Here is a 17,087-nt window from a genome sequence, read left to right as displayed (position 1 = left end):
TTAAACAAAAGTTCGGTTTTTGGTTCGGATCGTGTTTCGGGTTAAGACCGAGGTAAGATTCTACAAACCCATAACCACAGAATTTGTAAAAATGATTTTAGAAACTTAGATCTAACACTAAGTATGTTTAAACAAACAAAACTAGTAACAAAGTTCGGTTTACGGTTTAGAGCTATTTACGGTTAAACCGAAGCATAGACTTTTAAAAACCCATAACCATGGAACTTGTAAACATGACCAACAAACTAAAATAAGCAAGATTAATATGTATGAACAAGTTATATAGATGTATATATATCAAGGACACGAAGTCCTCCATGAAGCCTTGCCTTATGGGGTCCGAAACCTCACCGACTGGAATCGGAGAAGTAACTACCAAAGGTAAACAAGGGGTGTATATTATATATATGTTGCACAACCATAAACAAGTATTAATAATGCTACATAAACTAATTAAGATGAAAGACCAAAATCCTTCAAGAACACTTAAGAAGATAACCTTTAATCTTTGATGTTTGAGAGAGTTTTTTTTTTTTGGAGTTGTAGCAAGGGAAAATGAAGAGGAAAAGTGGTGTATATATAGGGTAATGTTGGTGGTCAAATATGGGTGTGAGACACAAGAGTTTTCATGCAAAATGGATCAAGACAAAAACACAAAACAACAAAAAAATAAATAAATAAATAAATAAATAAAAATAAAAATAGGATGTTTTCAAGACCCAACAAGTGTGAAACAATATTGTAACATAAATCCATCATTTTGATTATAACGTAAGCTTCGGTTTACAAATCGGGTCGGTTTACATAATAAACAAATACAAAAACGAATACAAACAAGACCCGAAATTGACGAATGTCACACCTGTTCGGGTTTTCTTTTAAGTGTCTATTTTACGATCCCAGTCCATAACTAAATATTTTCCCGGGTTAAGTCATAACTGAAATTTAGGGGATTCTAGCCTAGGTAGTTTTCTCATCACCATCTTATTTATAACAAACTTTGTTTTCGTTTAAATTACTTATTTTCTTAATTAGTTTTTAATTATAGTATTAAATTAGTTTTTTTTAATAAAAACCCCCCAAATAAATAAAATTAATTAGTCGTGTTTTGTAGTCAAGTCTAATTAGCTAATAAACGTAATTTAGAGAGTCTCGTGGGTTCGATATCAGGACTTACTTAGCTTTACTAGAGTCAATCGGTTCACTTGCCGGTTAGTAGTTTAGTCGAGTTTTAGAGAGTCTAGAGTATTACTTAGTGTTTATTTTTAGTTAATTTAGTTAATAAATATTAAACTACTTTCAGCACATCAGGAAGCCAGAAAGTATTGATGAATATGCAGCGAAGTTGGGTGGAGTACAGTCAAAGTACAAGAGCACGAGAGCAGTACTTGAAGAAGAGGTTTTGGTAAGAAAATTCTTGAACTCTATGACAGATAAATATTAGCCTATTGTTTTTTTATGGAGCTACTCGCAGACATCGAAACCATCGCGTTTAAAGATGTGGTTGGACGTTAAGGGCATATGAAGAAAGAAACAAGTTCAAGAATGTGAATGGAAGTAAATCTCAAAGTCAGCTCTTGTTCACCCAAACCAAAAATAAAGTTAAAAACTACCAAGGATGTGGTAGAGGCCGTGAAAGATACAACGGATGAGGAAGAGAGAATCCAATATGGAATGGTGAATATGAGATTGAATGATGCATGGGGTGAAGACCGGAAAAAAACCCTAAAGAATGGCAAGACAGAAGGAATTACATAATGTGCTACAAATGTGTCACACCCCGCCTTCAGGCCTAGGCATGTGACTCACAGTTGGTACCACTTTCTGTCAATTCATCAAAGTTTGCAGCGGAAAATGTCAATTTAAACATATTTACTTTCATAATATAGGGAATTAAATACTCTTGTTTGTTTTACAAAATTACTTGTTTAAAAAAAACAAGTTTAATATATATATGCCTCAATACAAAATTAGCTGAGCCACCAGCTGCATTCTATGCCTAGTGATCTTCTATCTTCACTGGCATATTCTTCTCTATACCTTACTCTTGGTTACCTGAAAACAGTTTGAAAATACGTCAGCTATATGCTGGTGAATACGCTGACTTAATAAAACATTTTCACAATTCGTAATGACACAACACCAATAGTGTTCAACGACTCAGTGGGTCTCAATCCCATCTCATCGGAACTAACATACGCACAAACCACATAATCAGACTTCACTCGCCCTAGAGACAGTCACTTGCCTCATGGTCAGTATGTCTGTAGTGTGCCCACTACAGTACATATATGTAAGGATCCAGACACATGTGTATTTTAGCCTGAGTGCTTAGTACTACCTTGTATCAAAACGTTTTTGAGGATTTGAACCAACCCTCATGCAAATATTTCCATAACTCTTTTACATATGGATAACAGTCCATAGTTTTAAAGAGTAAATATCTTTTCAAAAATACAGTACATAGACGTATTCATGTCATAAAACATTTCACACTATAAAAAGGTTTGGACGTATTCACCTTTTGTTGATTTCAAGATTTCTCACTAACAGATGTCTGATCTTTATCTCGAACCTATAGTACGAGAACAACATTCTATAAATAACTAGATCTATGATCTAGCTTTAGACCTTAAGTCTATTTGCATAACCTTTACCTTGATATTCATTTCATTTTATAAAACATTTATATACTACGTTTCTTTATACTGAAGAAACGTATATTTATTTCTTCATTCATAAGATATATCTTTATAATAAAGAATAATATTTTATTCATAACCTTGTCTTATGAAAACTTTATTTCACTTATTAACTGATCAAGGTATAGACTATACCCTCGACTAGGGTCTAAGCCATATATAATAAAATAATTGAGCAGAACCCCTACCTTGTATGGCTTATCTATGAAATGCTTAAACTTCACGTGGGTAGCGCTCCTACTTGCACGTACTTCTAGATAACGAGCGTATTGGAAATGACGGGATTTTGGCATGAAAACCGAGGTAAAGTGTGGGTGATGTGATGGAGACTTCATCCCTATGGCTGCCTATTTATAGCCTGAATCTGTGTATCTTCGCGTATCGCGAAGGTGCAATAGCCTAGGTGAGTCATCACGTAGGCTTGCCACGTGTCACCACGTGTCACTCTGGTCTGCCACGTGTCCTGTGACGTGTCCTGCATCTTCGCGTATCACGAAGTTGCCTTTCTTGTCATCTTCGTGTATCGCGAAGATGCTAAAATTTCATTTTCAATCCGTAGTCTTTGGTAGCTTGTCACATCTTGATCATAGCTCAAACATACTAAAGCGGCCCTTATGCGGCTCGCGGCGATGCAAGCGTGCAAAGTGCGCCATCAAAATGCCACATTACGCCCATCGCCCGAGTCCGAGTCCAAGTCCGTGTCCGGCACCCTCCGCTAGGACTAGTGGGAGTGGTTAGCCATACAAGAACATTACGATGGATAATTCCTTCCTTATAAAGTGCTTTCAATTCTCTCCCACTTTCTATGTGGGATGGAGTTTCCTTACTTATTCCCTTAGCATAAAAATGCTTTATTTTCTTTACCATACTTTTCCCATTACTTGTCTCATGAATATTTTTGTCCTTTAACTTTATAAACTTGTCAAATTTGAACCAAAATTTTGTGGATGTTACAAAATGTGATCAGACTGGGCATTACTCGAACGAATGTAAAGCACCTAGAAAATGGAAAGTATAAGTGAATTTGACAAAGACGAAAGATGATATTGATCCTGATTTGTACATGGCAGTTTGTCTAACAAAGAAAGTAAATCTGAATGAAGAAAGGTTTATCCCTGGTGTGTTCGAAAAGTATGAAAAGAATGAAGGAACATGATATTATATAATGGCGCAAGTCATGACATATCAAGAAAGAAAGAGTTTTTCACTACCATGGATGAACGAGTTTCAGGTCAAGTGAAGTTTGGTGATGATCCAAGGTCAAAATCAAAGGAAATGGTGGATGTGGTAAGTAAGAATGTGTGAAAAGAAATCGTTTTATGATGTTTTCTGTATGCCTAAGTTGAAGACCAATCTTCTTAGCTTGGGGCAGCTAGATGAAGAAGGATGTAAAATTGAAATAGCCAATGGGAAGCTGCCATGAAAAATGTGATCGCTTCAATCGAGCGAAACCAAGCCTGGAAGCTTATGATTTATCAAAAGGTAACAGCTCAGTCGGTTAAAATGGGTTTTCAAAGTCAAGCGTGATGCTAATGGGAATATAATAAACATAAGGCAAGATTGGTGGCGAAGGGATATGTTCAAATGTCAGGCATTGATTTTGAAGAAGTATTCGCCTCGGTGGCCTGACTTGAAACCATTACACTCTTAATTGCTTTAGTAGCCCGAGAAGAGTGGAGTATCCATCATATAGATGCGAAGATGCTTTTGTGCATAGAGTGCTAAAAGAAGTAGTGTACGTACAACATGAGGGGTTTATAGTACCCCGAAAAGAGGACAAGGTGTATTGATTAAGCTCCTCGAGTTTGGAATGAATGACTCAATGCAACACTTAACCGATTGAAGTTCAAAAGATCTCCTAGTGAACAAGCCATTTACACGAGAACCAGACAAAACTCAGTAACCATAGTGGGAGTATATGTCGATGACTTAATAGTCACCGGGACAAATTTAGCAGCAACATATAAGTTTAACACTTAAATGAAACAAGAGTTTGAGATGAGTGATCTAGGACCATTATCCTACTATCTAGGTATCGAGGTGAACAACATAAAGATGGGATCTCGATAAAATAAAGCGGGTATGCTCAAAAGATTTTGGAGAATGCTGGAATGACAAACTGCAATCCTGCGAAAATCCTTATGGAGGCAAGACTTCATATCACCAAGGATGAAGACAGAGAGACGGTTGTCCCCACTGAATACCGGCAACTCATCGGGAGTCTTAGGTATCTCGTTCACATAAGACCAAATTTGTGCCACTCGGTCAGTGTGGCTAGTCGGTTTATGCAAGAACCAAAAAAAAGCCATATGCTTGTGGTGAAAGCTATGTGAACTATATAATCAATTACAGGTTAACATATGGCAGAAACGGGAAGAAAGAATTGACTACCTACACTGAAAGTAACCATGACACAGACTAGTGTGATGGCAGAAGTACAATCGGGATGCCGCTCTACTACATGAAAGCCATTGTATCTTGGTATTCACAAAAACATTGTAGGTTGCACTTTCTCGTGTGAATCTAAGTTTATGGCAGCCGTAGCTGCAGCTCAACATGCTTTATGGTTGAGAAGTCTGGTTGGCGAGTTAACGGGTCAAGAATCGAAAGAAGTGCTACTTCGAGTAGGTAATGTATCAGCTATCGCATTGTTGAAAAATCTTGTGTTTCACAAAAGGAGCAAGTACATAAGCATTCGTTTCCTTTTCACTCGAGAGTGTATTGAACAAGAAGTTAAAGTGGAACATATCTGTGGAAAGGCGCAGCGAGCTGATATCTTAAAAACGCCTTACCGAGAATAAAGTTGCCGAGATGAGAGAGTTGTTCGGAACAGTGGTCCTTGGAGGAGAAAATCAAGATTAAGAGGGTGAATAAAGTAATGCTCCCGATTTAATTAAAGAGGTCGATGACTTAATTTGAAGGACATTTTTGTCTTTTATTAATTAAAGTTTTAATTGAGTATGTATATGATTTAGGATTAATTAGAAGCTGACTTGTAGATTTGACTGGAGTTTGAGATAAAATAGAATATTGTTTTTGAGGTATTAACAGCCTATATATAGCACAATTAGGTTTATTTTTATAATTGCACTTTCAGTTTTAACAAAACCAAAATAGAATTCCTCTTTACCCGTCAAAATTTTGAGTTCAATGTTTGATTATCAATTGTTCTTCTAACATAATATACTTGTACTATTTTCTTTCCCAAAATAAAATGAGTAAACTAAAATGTAATTTAATTTATTAACCTTAATTAATGGATCAGTTGAATCATCAAGTACTTGAATCACAATACGATCAGAGGGCCACGAAAGCCCACATGCTGCTCCAATGGACAGCTGATAAACCTGTTTAAACAAATAGTTAAAAAAACACTAAAAACCAAAACAAAAACAGAGCAATTATGAACCAAAAAAAAAAACCTCTTTTTCATTGAACATGGGACCTTGAACAAGAACAAGTGGATAAACAGAGTTACCCAGCTCAGCATCATCTTCAAATGGTTCCCATTTGTAACGCTGCTCGGGTTTTTAACGAACAATTTGCTAAATGCAACCACAATAGCCATGTAAACCATTTCTGTGAACAACATGACCGCCAACACCAGATTAATATACATAAAAATTGTCAAACATGGCACCACGAAATACACCTTCATTTGACCCCAAATCAGCATAATTTGCTCCCCGATATTATCCGGTACTGCACCATCAAAATACTCCGATAGAAATGCAATCACCTTAAGCTTAAGCTTCTCCATTTACTCTGTTTTTTGGTTGTTTACAAAACAGAGTATGCTTTGCTTTCTGTTTTGGGGTTGGAATTTGATTTTAAAAAACAGCCAAAAATGTGTAGTTTGAGGCTAAAATATTTCATTTTGAAACTTTAGGACATTTCTATGTTAAAGGAATGTGGAAAGTCTCTGTTTTTGTAAAAGGAAACAAAGAAAGAAAAAACAGATATAGAAACTGAACAAGGAGGAAGTTTGAGGGCCGCAGGAGTGGAAGGAAAGGGAAAAGGACAATGGCTATGAAGATATAAATTATTTTTCTAATGCTGGAAGAATGGTACCCTTTTTTTTGAACGGCCAGCAAACATAGAATGCCTAGATACTTCGTACGGGGTGACCTAATGGCTAAAGGCCACCACTAGCTGGCCCAACCCAGCCGTACGGAGCCCTTAAGCGCCTCCAAGTTATCTCCAGTTCTGAGGAAAACCCACCTGCCCAAAGGCCCACTTGTGGTAAAACCCGGATGCCCTCAAGATCGAACTGGAGATCACAAAGATGTCAGTCGTCCTTCATTGAGCCACTCATGTCCTCTCAAAGTGTTGTAAGTGAGAATTAAACTTGGGTCTCTGTTGAGAAACCCAAATTCCCTACCACTACATCACATTTGAAAGGACCGGAAGAATGGTACCTAGCCGGCTAGCTTCATATCAATTACATTTTAGGGAAAATTCCAATATGTCCATTTTCATCACAAACTTTTGTGCATAAGTTTTTTTGTAATTCCTAAAATGTCCTTCATTTATAAGATTGGGTCCTTTCTTATTTGTGGCTCTGGTAACCTTTTTTCATACCCACTTAAAACATAGCAGCTGTCATGATACCAAAGGTTGTACTCTTAGGTTAGGTATATCAGGGTTATAAACTCGGATGAATAAGTGATATGTGACGCCTTTCAGTAAAGAGATAAATTTTATTTTAGATGTGTAATGGTTTTGTTGCTCATTACATCGTCACGTCATCTTTTTTTTAAAAATTTTTTTTTAATTAAATTAAACAAATAAAAGCTCATTAAATTATATAAATAAATAAAATAATTGAAAATTGAAAAAAGAAATACCGAAAAAAATACATAACAAAATATAATCCATAAAACTAAAAACTACTTTCTTAGGTTGTAAAATTTGCACATTTTTTGTACTCGTCGTTCTTCCAACAATACGTCCTCTTCGGTAAACACATTTGAGACGAGGTACTCGTAGTCTCGTCTCATTTGCTGCAATTCAAATAGACCGGCAAGTCGATCAATGATTTCGTTGCTATGTTGGAAGGCAGCGAAACGTTCTACGTTTTGGGTTTCGAAATTAAACGACCGAACACATCGTTTAGTCGGCCCAGTTCTTCGTGGGCCCCCACATCGGATCGTGTCGACGACGAACGCTCCTCATTTTTTTCCATTCTTTTTTCTTACTCTCCCGAGGGTCGAGTCAACTCTTGTACATCGACGTGCCCTACATTAACTGCATCTTCTTCGTCTTCGTCAATAACGTGGAAGTTATGAGCATCGGATGGTGTTGCGGGTGTGCTCGGATTTGTTAAAGACGAGGTCTTCGACCGTTTTGGAGCATGAGTTGATGCTCGGGATGATGTGCCGGATCGTCGAGCGACCGGAACGGTGGGTGCCCCGTTTCATTTCGGGCAAACCCGAAGTTTCTCCCAAAAAGTTAAATACTCAAATGCCTTCCCTTGCCGCCCTTCCGGTCGCCCTTGAGTTCAAAAATCGATATACGCTCGAGCTTGGATGTTGGCGTCGTTTTGCCTACTACTCCAACTGGTTCGCTTCACTCGGTTGTATATCCCAACATATTTTTGGCAATCTTGATTTATGACATTCCAATGGGCTTGAGCTGCTTCTTTATCCCGCATTCAACCCGTTTGCCCGTTATCTGGAGCCAAACTTTAAAATTTTCTTCCAAAATATTCCGGTGGCTTGAAAGTTTGCTACAATTAAAATTATTTTCACAATTAGTATTAATTTTAAATAAATACTAAATAAAGTTAAATAAATACTTAATATCCATAACTAACAAACGTCAGGATCCTTCGAAATGATGATCCAAGCTCGTGTAATATCTAGTTCCTCCTATAAAAAAAGTATATTATGTTGTAATTGTCTTGTTTTTCTTTGGTTCTTTCGGAAAAAATACTTCAACAAGAGTTGTTATTTCGTTACAGAAGATGTAAACCTTCCCTACTATAAATAAGTCCATATTGATTATATAATTGATAAAATATATATTATAAGCTTATATAAAATATATAATATGTATAATTCAATTATAAATCAATTAGTTCAGAGATTGTACTTATGAGTTAGGGTTGTAAATAAACAAATAAATAAGACTTCCCCTCCCATACATCAATATGTCAACAAATGCTCATATGATGATGCCAAGATGTTGTTGGCTCTTGTTGTCACATCCCAACCTACGGCGAAAATGCCGGGACGCAACTGATTGTATATTAGCTCACAAGACACTAACATTAATATAGTGACAATAACTAATTATTTAATTTTAAACAATCCAAGTATATCACATAATTCGAAACAAAATATTATCCAAAATAAAACAAATTCAAATAAATGTTTATTTTCTTGATAGCTTAAAGATACCTAACTACTTGCTTATCTTCAACAATCCAAGATGATAACCTCCAACATGTATGAAAATAATTTTTCAACACAAGGTTGGTGAGCAAAAACACAATTTAATATTGGAAGGTCCGTTTTTAACATAAATCCTAATTTGAAATTAATTCAATTGAACACGAAATCCCTCAAATCTATTGAAATTAGATGAGGGCTTTTATTCAAAGGCTGATCACTAACAATAAAAACCAAAACTTACTCGAGAATTGATGAAAGAACTAGACGAATTAAGATTGGAAGGTCCGTTTGACTTTTGGAAGTCAAATTCGAAGAGCACCTTGATTAAACCTTGGATTCATCAAAGTATATGAGATTTGCAGGTGAATGAACAAAATACAAAGGCTACACGTGGTAATTTATTGATATTTATATTTCTAGGAAACTCTTTTAATGACGAATTTTTTTAATCGTTGTTGTGTGGGACTTGATAGATAGTTGATTGAATGGTTTTTAAGGGACTTTGTTATTTTTTTATTTGTTTATAAAAGAGAGCAATATTGGGAAATAATGAATCTAATGTATATTTTATTTAGAGTAAAGTGCCATTTTTATTCTTGAGGTTTGGCAAATAATACGAATTTAGTCTAAAAAGTTTATTTTTTGCATATAGACCATTCACATTTCTCAATTCTTGTCAATTACATCTAAATCACTAACCCCGTTAAATTCAAGCGTTAAGTTAGGGGCAGACATTTCTTTTCACTCTTTCTTTATTATATGAGTAAAGTGTCAAAATCGTCCCTTAGGTTTGGTCACATTTACGAATTTCGTCCAAAAAATATTTTTTTTTTCGCAATTAGACCTTCGATGTTTCCCAACTATTGTCAATTTTATCCAAATTGTTAACTCGGTCTAAATTCAACGTTAACTCATTGGTGCTACTGTTCTTTTACATGCTTGTTTACATTATTATTATTATTATTATTATTATTATTATTATTATTACTGCTACTATTATTATTACACTGAGCTTATCCATTTGTTTATTCTTCTCATATAAAGGATTTAGCTCAATGTAATAATAATAATAACAATAACAATAATAACAATTTGGACGAAATTGACAACGGTTGGGAAACATTGAGGGTCTAATTGCAAAAAGAAATATTTTTGTACAAAATTCGCAAATGACCAAATTTCAGGGACGATTTTGACACTGTACTCGTATAATAGAGAAATAGTGAAAATACATGTCTATCCCTGACTTAACAATTTAATTTAACGTGGTTAGTGATTTGGATGTGATTGGTAAGAATTGGAAAATGTGGATGGTCCATATGCAAAAAATAAACTTTTTGGACTAAATTCGTATTATTTGTCAAACAATAGGGACGAAAATGACACTTTACTCTTTTTTTATAATATATAAACCTATGTTTTGTCTCCTTTGTTTTTGGTCGTGCTTTCTTTTACCGTGCATGAAAGTAAAAAATATTAGTTTTAATCTATACGAAGTAAAAATCTATGATCACGTATTTTAATTTATATGAAGTATTTATATTGAAATTCATAAGGGAGTGCTAAAATTATATTTTAATGTGGAGGTAGTGGCCTAGTGGGTTCATATATAGAAGGTTTTTAAATAGAAATAAATTTCCGGTTAAAAAAAAAAAACAGTATATATTTTTTTAATATAGACATATGAAATATAATTAAAGAAAACAATTGGGTGAATAGCATTTATGTTAACTATCATTTGAACTAGATTAGATTTCATATACTTAGAAGTTTTGAGTCACTCGAAAATGCTTATGAAATCTAAACAAAAGTGTGCTATTTAAGAGTTTGTTTTACTAAGATCGTCCTGCGATTTAAGTGATATTCAACCCCAATATGTAGTCCCAACAACACATAGTCTAAAAAGATAACTTTAGTTTATAAAGTCTAGTTAATTACTTGGTTGGTCCTCGTGCTTTGTAGAAAAGGCACCGTTGGTCTAACATTTAATAATTACACACTTATTCCTAATAGTTGTAAGTCTGGACCAACTTAGTAATAATGTTATAACTATTAAGATTAAATGTGTAATTATTAAACATTGAGGACCGACAATGCAATATGTGCAAACCATAGTGACCAACCATGTTAATACTCGATTAAGTTTGAGTAACTCAAAGAAGCATAATTTCAAAATTGCTTTTATAAAAGATGCATAGATTTATAAAAACTTTCGTTGATTGATATAAAAGTTCAAATTTTTGTAACCAAGTTGGGTGTAAAAAATATATATTTAACTAACTTTAGAACCCATGTATTACACGGAATTTGTCAATGTGCAAATTAATACAATAAATTATTTGAAACAAATAAAAAAAAACTAAACAGAAATTTTAGAAACAATTCAAATTTTGTTATATTGAATAAATATTGGGTTGATCAGCTATTAAAAGTCATAAATCCCTAAAATTATTTTTTTATGTAAATCCGTTTTCTACATATGAAAATATTTTTAAATTAGATAATATATTTGTATATATGTTTTTGTTGTTATGTTACAAAATATAGATATTTAAAAAAGTTAAGATATTAAGAAAAATGATTTAGTTTTTAATGCACATGTAATCTAAGAAATTGTATATTATTATTATTATTATTATTGGTATATTTTTTTTATATTATTATACATGACATTATTATATACTGCAAATTAAAATTAAAATTGACTAAATATTTCAATTCCATTTTTTAGGTTTATATTTTCACATGTAAATTGCATTAAACGTTATTTGTTTTATAATGAATTGTTTAATTTTAGAATATATAATCTTTATTTATAATATGGAAAGTTCTTAGAATGTCTATAAATAAATATTAGGAATGTGAGAGGGAAAATTTAGCCAAAAAGAATATGAAGCTGACACGTCATCTCATTATTTTTCTTTATTAGTATAGGTAGATTTGATCAATTTTCAACACATAATTTATTGATCTAATTTTACAAATAAACAGTTAAACACGTAAGACAAGATCTATCTGTTGTGTACTTAGTGTTTAGGACTTTCCAAAATGCTCGCTGCTCGCCTCGCTCGAAAATTGTTCGAGAAATGCTCATTCAATTTCAGCTCGGTTTGAGAATGAGCCGTTCGGCTCGGTTCGGTTTGAAAGCAAGCCAAGCACGAGCAAAGCCTCGCTCGGTTCGGTTCATTTTGCTCGAATTGTTTTTTATTTACTATATATATATATATAGGTAGGAATCATTTAAGAACTCTTAATTTGTATGAGAACTTTAAGAACTAATCTACACCATTCAAATTCAGATCAAGGGCTAAAACTTAGTGTGGCATAATTGTAATTTCATAGAATATTAAGAGCATTTGTTACATAGAAAAAAGGGTATATTTGTAACCTCTCTCGTACCCCCTCCCTTTAATTTCGAACATTGCTTCTTCACATCCACCCACTCTATCAAACATTACAGATTTAACCTAAAAACAATTGACCCAACCTTCATTCTCCCTTTCCATAAAAAAGTAAATAGGTTTGATGTGATTTATTATTTCCCATGACGTGAACAAGTAAATAGGTAACTCCAAACAGTTTCTTGCTTTCATTGTTGTTATCCATCATTAATTCTAGATATTTTCAAATAGTGACAAATTAATTGTTTCGAAAAGAGGATTTTTCAATTTATTGTTGTTTTTTATAATCTTATCCACAAATGTTCTTGCATATTACTTCCAAAAGCAAATTTTAAGAATTTTTGTACTGTGTTATTTAAGTTTTATTGACTTTTCATTATTTGAATTTGAAAAGGTACAGATTTATTTGTTTTTATTCTTTTACGTTTTATGCGTTAGATTTCTATATAAACTCTCTCTAGATATGTGTAACTCCTTTTTTCAATCAGCACTTAACAAATGATCCTAATTTTTTATTTGAATTATTTTTTTCAAGTAATCTCTCCTCATGGATCATATAAGTTAGAAGAATTTGTTATTGGTACTTGTAAATAATTAATTTACACATACATACAAAGTTTACATACATGTAAATAATATAATTACACGTATCTAGAACATTTACACACACGTAAATTATACACACATAAAACATTTACATACATGTAAATAATTTAGTTAGAGTACGTATAACATTAATCAATTTGAAATTTACACAGTTATATATACATATAAAATATTTAAAAGGAGGGGAGAGAAAAATTGGATAGAGAAACAATTTTTACGTTACTATTATATCCTTATTTATTTATTATTTAATTTTTAATGCTAAAAAATAAGTGGCTGGAATTTGTTCTTTAAGTTCTTAACAAAAATGGAGTTCTATATTAAGACTAACCCTCTCTCTCTCTCTCTATATATATATATATATATATATATATATATTTTCATGTATATGTATAAAAATATATTCTTTTTCAAAGTTTTTAAAATTTAAAGTTCAAATTTAAACCTTATGTGCTCATTTTATATATGTTTACTTAACTTTGAGTTTTAGACATTTTATAGTTGGAAGCTTATACATTTTATAGTTGAAAGTCTTGAATTAATGATAGTTTGGAGTTTTAAAAAATATAAAATTGAAAACTTTGAATGAAATCAAGCAAAACCAAACTGAATCAAGTCACCCGGTTTCAAATCAAACAAGTTCAAGTATAAAAATATCGTCCGTTTCTTTAAATTCAATCCGCTCAGTTAGGCTCGTTTTCAAACCAAACCAAGTATGAGAAAGGCTACGCTCGGTTCGACTCGGTTCGTGAACAGCCCTACCTGTCTAGGGTGGTCTACTTGTCTAGGGGTGGTTGGGCATGTTCCAAACTTTCTTAGAAGTTAAAATTAGAGGCATACAAGACATGTTTTTTTTTTTTCAAATCGAGCTGGTTTATAAACCGAACCGGTTTGGTCAAAGCCGGTTTGACCCAAACCGGTTTAGAAGCCAAGAGATCCCAAACTCTAGGTTGGTTCGGTCCGGTTTAACCGGTTTTTCCTCAAATCGGTTTGGTTGTTCAAAAGAGGAACCCGTACCAAAACCGGCGGGTTGGGCCGGTTCATGAACCACTTTGGGTGAAACCGGTTTTCTTATCAAACCGGTTCGGGTTGGTTTGCCATGACCCGTTTTTTTTTTTGCACCTCTAGTTAAGATATAACGAAAGAAGCCCATCTTATCATCACAACTCACAAGTAAATATTACATGGTAAATTTGAGTCCAGTTATTTAGCCTATTTCATTTTTCTTTCTTTTAGTAATCACATAAAGTTTGTATTGAACTGTTATTATAAAAACGAAACAAATATAAATCTGAGCAGTTTAAATTCCAATTTTAAAATTTTTGAAAGTTGAACTTACTGAGTTACTGGGCTTTTCATAAAATAGACAGGCTAGATTTTTGGTTCAAACTACTTTCTCACAAAGTTTGAGGAGCTTGGGCTTAAAAGGCTTATCTGCTACAAAGATATAGATGTCTATATGAAAATATATTAATTTTTGGTGTAAATATGCAATTTTAATAAATTATTAAAACTTAAAACAAATAAATTTTGAGACTTGAGTAATGAATGTATCATAAAATTATATTTTGAAGTAAGAAATAAAAATACTAGAATCAAGTGATGCTGGTTTGTCGGTTCGACCAATGACCGACCTGCTCCAATGAGGAATGGTTAAATGGGCTTTAACCAGACAAGTTTCAGGTCCGTCTGGTCCGATTCAGTCCGTTCTGAAAACACTGTTTGTGACTTGTGAGTTACCACAATCCATAAAAATTAAACACACATTTTAGGCGAATCTTCGTGCAAAAATTGCGATAGTGGGCACATAAAGCCATAAGCCCATAAGGTGGCAAGTTTAAGTTCATACATGGGCTGGCGGGCTTTGTAATTGTAGAATTCCTAATCCTTGTTTTCTTCTTCTTCCTTATTTGGTACATTAGAAAACAGTGATAGAGTTAGAAATTTTTTTAAATAGATTTATTAAGTATCAGTGTTTTGATACGCATTAACTTGATTTATAAATTTTTCAGGTTGTGTTGGTTGGACTAAAATGATCTCTAAGACTCTAATTCTCTAATTCTTATTCCTTTGTAGTAAAACAATTAAATATTGGTAATTTATTTGGATAAATATGAAAGCTAGAAGGACTTAAAAGTACATAGTAAAAAAACTAACAAATACTGGAAGAGACAAACTTATTCATATTTTTTCAGAATAATAAACAGAAAAAAAAATTCATTTTCTTGATTTCACATTATACTACTTTGAAATTATTATTATTATTATTATTATTATTATTATTATTATTATTATTATTATTATTATTATTTCATAGGGCTGCTTTTCATCATACAAATTCATATCGTTAGGCTGACCAATAGTAGAATTAATTAGCCCATATTATTTTTCACGGATAAAGACTTTAATAGACCCATTTTTAGTTGAGAAAATAGTAGTATATATGCATTATATGAAAGATATGGGTGAGGGCTATTTGCATTATTCAAGTTCCTGATTCCTGAATACAATTGCATACTATTTAAAAAGGATGAACAAGGTAAATGAAATATAAGTATTGTTTATCGATAAAAAAGTATCTAAATATACTATACTCTATCATACTATACTCATATCATAAGAAAATATTATACATTTTAATATTTTATATAGGTCATAGGGTATATATTTATCTATCTATAATATATATAAATGTAACCTCTAAAATCCTATGTGTCACGATGTGGTCGTTCTCCCCCTTTATGGAAGTCACCAGATTGCTTGATTTTTAAATAGAGGCCTCTCATTGATTTAACCCAATCCATGGGTATGGGTCTTACCAAAACCAGATAGCTCTTAAATGGGTTATAACATCTCATTAAATTAAAAATTAATCTTACAAATTATTTGATATGAAAATCCTATAAAATAGGGATATACTAAAATTTTAATATCCAATTTAAAAATAAAAAGATATTATTTATAATTAATAAACAATTTTATAGTAAAAAACATAAGCGGGTCATGGGTCACCAAATCCAGATAGCTTTTAAATGGGTTATAACATATCATTTATTTATGAAACTTTATTATCATCAAACCCTAAAGTATATTATTAAATTTCTTACAATAAAGAAAATTAAAATCCAAAAAATAAATATTAAAAAACGAAAAATGTAAAACAACCATTCTCTCAAGCCCATCAGATTGCTTTATTTGTAAATGAAGGTTTCTCAAGCATTTGACCCGAATTCATGGGTAAAGGTCTCACCCAGTGGCGGATATAAGGCTTGGGCAGGGGTAACCCGGGTTACCCCTCAACTTCCATCCCGTGGTGTAAAATTTTTTTATTTTGGTCGTTTTATATATCGGGTTACCCTTAAACAAAAACCATGTTACCCCTCAAAAATTTTAAGAAGCCCACACATTATTTAAAAGCCCATACATTAATAAAAAGCCTACTCAACTTAAATAAAATAAACCCAAAGAACATAATATTACACCTCTAGACAACAGCTGCTCTCCCTGCTGCTTCCCGCCACATCCAATAGCCGCCACTCCAGCAGGTCGTCGGACAACCACCTGCCGTCCGCCGGCCGTTCTTCTCCGGCCAAATTCGTCATCTACCTCCTATTCACTATTGTTTTACTCAAAGATTCAAAGGTATTGTTAATTGTTATTGTTTGTTTTTTTTTTATTTTAAGGTTTATATTTAAAAGGGATGAAATTGAACTTTAGGTTAGGGTTTGGTACTTTGGTTGTTAATTTTTAGTTGTTATTTTTTCTTTGTTTATAATTAAAATTGTAACTCTTACTTTCTTATATAATTAGGCCATTAGGGTATTTGGAACTTAGAAGATGAAGCCATATTCAAAACAAGTTCTTATTGGCAAATTTTTTAAAAGAAAATTTCAAGAGTTTGACGACATTGATGGAAGTCCAAATATTAGTAATAATATGCAAGAACAAGATGATGATGATAATATTGGTCCAAATATTCCTTC

At 32.9% G+C, this 17,087-nt stretch overlaps 1 protein-coding gene across 1 annotated transcript; it reads left to right on the top strand.

The window, feature by feature from the left end:
* Nucleotides 1-3,914: 3,914 nt before the first annotated feature.
* On the top strand, nucleotides 3,915-5,503 carry LOC143601984 (uncharacterized). Its single transcript, XM_077079243.1, has 4 exons — nucleotides 3,915-3,989; nucleotides 4,796-4,929; nucleotides 5,055-5,104; nucleotides 5,205-5,503. Exons 1-4 carry the CDS (start codon nucleotides 3,915-3,917, stop codon nucleotides 5,501-5,503), a joined length of 558 nt encoding a protein of 185 aa, XP_076935358.1.
* The last annotated feature ends 11,584 nt before the right edge of the window (nucleotides 5,504-17,087 follow it).

Source organism: Bidens hawaiensis, unplaced genomic scaffold (assembly GCF_021521415.1).
Source record: "Bidens hawaiensis isolate Kalapana, Puna unplaced genomic scaffold, B.hawaiensis_p1.1 tig00057727_1, whole genome shotgun sequence".
NCBI classification, from domain to species: Eukaryota; Viridiplantae; Streptophyta; class Magnoliopsida; order Asterales; family Asteraceae; genus Bidens; species Bidens hawaiensis.
Note: the sequence above shows the minus strand (reverse complement) of the source record. Positions and strands in the feature narration are given on the sequence as shown.